The following is a 6,000-nucleotide window of genomic DNA, read 5'->3' as shown; positions in this document are numbered from 1 at the left end:
CCTTTATTTCTCCCATTTAACTCTAATAATGTTCAAAGTACTCTCTGTTTTAATGTTTCTCAAAATCATCTTGAGGGCCAGAGATTCTGCGCTGGAGGGCCGGATTTGGCCCCTGGGCCTGACGTTGCCTACCCCTGGTCTACTATATTGTGTGTAAAAACATACCTTGCATTTCTTTACAACGATTATACCAGAGTTTTTATAGCTTTTCTTCTTTTGTTTCTTCTTACTGTTGATGCATTCAAACTCAGCCTGGAAAAACACACAGAACAAAAAGAGAAAAATAAGGACTAAAGCAGAAGAAAGCAGAAAACCTGTACCAAATGTTAATGCAAAACTCACCGCGTACGTTTCCGAGGCTTGCTGGATCTGGCTGAGCGAGGCGTGGAAGGATCCGATAAAGTCATGAGATCCGCTGTTGTTGTAGTCAATACAATCGATCTGGAAAAGTGAGAGCGAAAAATGTGTGAACATAAAATCATTAATGTGTGGCCGAAAAGACGCAGTGAAACAAGAACGAGACAAAGGCATGCCATGGGAGCAGCACTGCAAATGTAAGACCACTGCAAACACGGGAAAAAATACTCACTACGACTGAAACTGAAGCACTTTTACTACTACTATTGTAATGGTACAGCTCATTCTACTACTACATCTCTTAATATACAGTATAATCACCAGGGTCAAAAGCTATTTACACACCACAAAAAAATATCTTGAGCAAATGTCATTAATGCAATGTTAAATTTGAGATTATTTCCCTGAATAGACTGAGTACAATCTATAAAACATCTCCATCAATAGAACCACACCCTAAACAAACATCACTGATAATAGAAGAAGCTCAAAGCTGATTTGAAATTTGCACATTTTGTACAAATTTATCAGAGATGACAGAAATCATTAGGCATTACATGGAAGTGGTGATGTCTAGAAGCTGTATGAGTACGTAACAGGTGTCTAAATGGAAGCAGCAGAGTAGCACACTTTGATACTATTGGTCAGATTAAAAAATGTAACAGAGATAATGGATCCTTGAGAGATCATCAGCTCTGAATAAACATTACTGAATAAACATGGCTGCCTTTTGTATCAGAACAAAAACATCATTGTTGTTGTTATACCTTTTGGAATTTGTGATTTCTTACCCTATGTACAGCTCAGTGTTAATTCTGTCAACTAGTGTCATTCAGTTGAAGTTCTATCTTTGTTTACTAGAATTAGACTAAAGCTAAATATAAAGTAGTTAATGAGACTAAAACTCTGACTAAAGCTCCAGATATTTATGTTGACCTTAAATAAAAATGAAAAGAAGGGACTGAAAACACAGTCGAAGCTAGAAATGGCCTCATGTTAACCCACCCCCCCCCTCTATGTTATAGCTATGAACACATGCTGTGGCTTGTTTAAAAGGGGAGACTCAAAGCTCTCCGTAGGTGAAAACAGTTTAATTCTAGGTGCCCCGGTTCCTGAGAAATCCTAAGCTAAACAGAGGCTAATTTTGATCAAAATCACTGATCTTTTTCTAGATTCAGAGATAACGGAGGTTTTATGCAACACTCTCCTCTCTGATTAACTCCTCTCTCCGCCTCTCTCCTCCTCCATCCTCTCTGGACAGACACTAATGTTATGGGAAGAGGCAAATGCCTAAATATATTTGTTTCAAGTCAATTTTCAAGGACAACATTGTTGACACGTTTTGAAACACCGCGTGTTATGGATCGCTTTCGCTGATTATCGCGTGTGCATTTAAAAAGCCTGTTTCTCAGCCGTCCTTAGACCGATTTTAACCATTTAAAAACTCAGAGAAACGTTAAAATCTCAACTGTTTCGATCTCTCCATGTGAAGCCGCTCTGCTTTGTCAAACGCGCTCCAGAGAGCAAGAGAGAAGTGTTGGGATTACAGCTGTTCGCTACGCAACACCACGCCCCCTCAGACAAAAAAAAAAAAAAAGAAACGCAAAAATATATGAAATGTCCAGATCGTGACTTTTCACAAGTTTTTGATCGTCATTTATTTAACTTCTGTTCATCACAGAGCTCCCAAAATCACACATAAGTGTTAGAGTGTCTAAAAAACAATGTGTTAATGCCCAAGGAACAGGTCTGACCTCTTGTTCATGTTTGAAAAGCTCAGATGATTACATTAAATAACTTATGTACATTTTAGCCGACAAAAACTAGCGTAAAAGAAGAGGAAAAGACTAAGACTGAAACTAAATTAAAACATGTCGTCAAAATGAACACTGGTATATCTTTAGAACTAGCATTTTAAAAGTAAGGAATGAGATTTATCTGATTCAAACTGGCCAATGACCTCTCAGGGACACGAGATGATCACGATGGCTCATTTTCCACATCAAACACATAAAACTACAGTTATAATCACAAAACCCTTCTAAAACAGTGGACTCTGGACTGTAATGTTACTGGCACTGCATCTGAATACCACACTATACACTTACGCTGTTCAGGAAGCAACCTCCGACTGACAAGAGTGCATCAATGGGAACAAAAAAAACATGAACTATCGCTAAAATGCATTCAGAATTTGCTACAGCAATTAAAACTAGTCAGTAGTAAGTGATTATTATGACAAGTTGAGATCATAGTGTACCTTGACAGACTTCTCCACATCGCAGTTACACAGTGATTGTAGCGAGACTCGGAAAGGCCTCCACACTGGATTTAGGTTGCATTTGATCACCTACGCACAAAAGAAGACTGGTTTCAAGCATGTGATAAGACTAGACACACATTAATTGAGCAACTAATACGAATAATAGGTGAGTCCAAAGATGGCGGTCACCTCTGTCCGATGAGTGAGCTGCCATCCCGTCGCAGTCTCTCGGTAAAACTCCAGGAAAGGGTCAGATTTGCCAAAGAAATCCTACAACGAACAAATTAGTACATGACAGAAGTTTTTAGTCAGTCATAAACATGCAGCTATAGTGGTAAGTTTCACTCTCAATAATACCAATGTAGAACACTGTGGTTTGATAATCAGAGCAGTACTGGCTTTAAATAGTGATATGGTGGCTCTTGGTTTTGAGCGACAAGTTACTCAATTCTTTTGACATGGTTAGTAAAATTTAAATACGATAAAGAGGAACAAGATTATACCAGAAATCGGTAGGATAGAGTTATGGGGTCCATTTTATTCCACTTTTCCGTTTCCGGATCGTGGGGGCAACTGTTGGAGCTGCCCAAATCACATTGCACCAGCCCCTTATGGCTCCTTCTGCAGGTGGTGGGTCCACAGAAGGACGGACTCATGTTTCTAACCAGGCCTGTTGGTCTCTCATAAGAGGCTTCTTAACCGCTCTTTGTCTGACCCGTCACTTAGGACCTGTTTGCCATGGGAGACCCTACCAAGGGAACAAAGCTCCTGACAACAGAGCTCCCAGGATCATTCTGGTGCTCCAACCTCTCCACCGCGTTAAGGCAGCGGTTCCAGGAGGGGTAGCATAATTTCTATATTGTCTAAATAGTTGCACTGGTATTACATACATTGAAATAAAACAATAGTCATTATAATGAAATGATAATGACTGTTCATTTCATTCATTATAATGAAATGAACTGATTTTATTATGTAAATTGCTGGGCAAATGTATTAGAATGTATGAGCAAGTCAAAGGCAAATTTATGCCATCATTGTGCATGGTAGACAATAAAGTTTTTCTATTTTTTTTCTATTTTCTATAACATACTCAGGCAAGTCTGAGTTCTATGCTCTTTCAGCAGATAAATAGTGAAAAAAAAGACTCTGCGACCCACTTTTGAGTCCACCAGTTGAGAAACACTGAGATAAAGAACCCATCAATTTAGTTTTGTTTATTTTTTTGAGTGATCGAGACCATGTAGAATAACCCCTCCAAAAACAAGAACACATTTAGATTTGCAAATGAATAACCTAAAAAAAAAAAAAAAAAAAAAAACATTTGCCGAAGCATAAGAGGTTCTTAGTGAGTAACAATAAGCTTTCTAACATCATTAATCAAGAAAAAGTGTCACCTTTTTATCCAAATTTCTCGCCGATATTTCAAAGTCCACTGCTCTGTTGTCTGTTCTCTCTTCAGCACAAACCTGCAAAAAAGAAAACCGTGTTATTAAATGAAGAGGCGGCTAATTCCACCCGAATCAACTTACAGTAATGGTCCCTCTTCCTGCGGGCCGCTTGTCTCTGAGCAACAGCGGCTTTGTGAGTTTTCTGGACGATACGATCTTGATATGAAACAAAAACATTGATTAAACTTGAAGAAGGTTGTTGTTTGTGGACATGTTGCCTGATAATAGCAGCGTTTACCTGTCCTAAGGTGCACTCCAGTTGTCCCAGGAAGTCGGCGTCCACCAAACTGCTGTTTTCACTGTCGATGTCGTAAACCTCAAACTTCAGCTTCTGCACCATCTCAAAGTAATAATCCACGATGAAAGATTTGGCAAACTTGGGGTCGAGGCAGTTCATGATTTTCTCTGTGCGTCCGATCTGCAACACAGACAGTCCCAGTAGCAATGCAGTACTATACAATAAAAGGGCATTTTTAGATGTTTATATTGTTTAGTGATTAAAGGTTTTCATCTTTTGGATCGGAGACACCTCACAGAGCATAACCAGAGGTGGGAGTAAGTCACAAAATGCAAGTCTAGAGTCAAGCGCAAGTCGTGAAGGTCCCAGTCCCAAGCAAGTCCAAGTCAATGGGTCATGGGGTCAAGTCAAGTCAAGTCGAGTCGAGTCATAGCTTTTGACAAGTCAAGTCAAGTCAAGTCTTTCTTTAGCCGGCAAGTCACCTCAAGTTGCAAATGTCAGCGTTAAGCCAAATTCTTCTTTTCAAAATGTGTTTAATCTACTTTAAAATATTAAGTGCTTTCTCAAGATTTAGCGATTTTGAAAATTTAGGCTAAAATCAAACTTCTTAAAATCTAATGGATTTGGATTTAAAGTCTAATTTATATTCAATCACCCCAAAATGTAGAATATATATATTTTAAATGCTCCAGTCTATGTACAAAATTACTGGGACAGCATTTTAAGGAAGGGGGCCCGGGGGCTACTTAAAAAAAAATGGAGACAGAGTCTTAGAGTAAACATGAGCTGCTTTTCCCTGCAGTCAGAAAGATAAATATAAAATAATATGTTTATTTTAGTTAGTTTCTGGCACTTCTTCTGTCAGTGGTTCCCCTGTAATGCCCCAGGCCCTGTATACTCGGATTCGCCCCTGCTCAAAGTAGATTCCTCACAGCCTTCAGTCCCGCTGCCACTGGGCTCTGTGTGGCTGCGGAAAATACCTACTGAATGCAGTAACTTTCGTGAGAACGCCTTAAAACACGAAAAGCCCCCAAGATTTCTGTCATTAATCAGCTCTTACATCGTGGTTCTGGAGGCTCCGGTCTGCGCCAGACCTTCAGTCCATTGTTTCGAACGTTTTCCTGTCCTTAATAATGTCTATGAATCTTCACCTCTTCACTCACTGTTGAAAACTTTTAATACATCCAAAAAAACACGCATTCCCTCCAGCCTTTTCGCCCTGTATTGATGAGTAGTTACTTTCAACAGTTTCACTCAAATAAATAATAACTATAAAGTCACAGCAAGTCCATGAGAGTCATTGGCCTCAAGTCCAAGTTAAGTCTCGTCACAAACTCACAAACAGTAAATCCCAAGTCAAGTCAGGTCTTTTTGGAGCTTTGGTCAAAGTCTCAAGTCCCGAAAATTGCGACTCGAGCCAAGTCATGTGACTGGAGTCTCCACCTCTGTGCATAATATGTTGAAACTACTCAGTATAAGCCCTTCCTGTCAGGATTGTGGATGAAGTGTCTCACCCACTAAAGTATTTGCTTTGGACTTTTAGATGACCAAATGCTTTACTCACAAGAGGCCACAAGATATCCCTGCAACCAAAAACTGCTATACTTATTCGCTGTTGATCATTTGAGAAGTACTGTACTTTACAGCGCGGTAAAAATGTGGAACATAAAAATGTAATAATATGGTAATAA

General features: G+C 39.3%; 1 protein-coding gene across 1 annotated transcript in view; it reads right to left on the bottom strand.

Moving 5' to 3' along the window:
- Nucleotides 1-6,000, bottom strand: part of LOC306977880 (copine-3-like) — a 32,772-nt gene that overhangs the window by 23,219 nt on the left and 3,553 nt on the right. The window contains exons 3-9 of the mRNA XM_079576319.1: nt 4,310-4,489; nt 4,153-4,227; nt 4,018-4,089; nt 2,810-2,890; nt 2,618-2,707; nt 343-441; nt 166-252 (exon numbers count right to left, since the gene is read on the bottom strand). Of these exons, the coding sequence (XP_079432445.1) occupies nt 166-252; nt 343-441; nt 2,618-2,707; nt 2,810-2,890; nt 4,018-4,089; nt 4,153-4,227; nt 4,310-4,489 (684 nt within the window). The remainder of the gene's footprint in view (nt 1-165; nt 253-342; nt 442-2,617; nt 2,708-2,809; nt 2,891-4,017; nt 4,090-4,152; nt 4,228-4,309; nt 4,490-6,000) is intronic.

The sequence above is a fragment of the Gobius niger genome (genome assembly GCF_951799975.1).
Source record: "Gobius niger genome assembly, chromosome: 18".
Classification (NCBI taxonomy): domain Eukaryota; kingdom Metazoa; phylum Chordata; class Actinopteri; order Gobiiformes; family Gobiidae; genus Gobius; species Gobius niger.
This window is presented reverse-complemented; position numbering and strand designations above follow the sequence as displayed.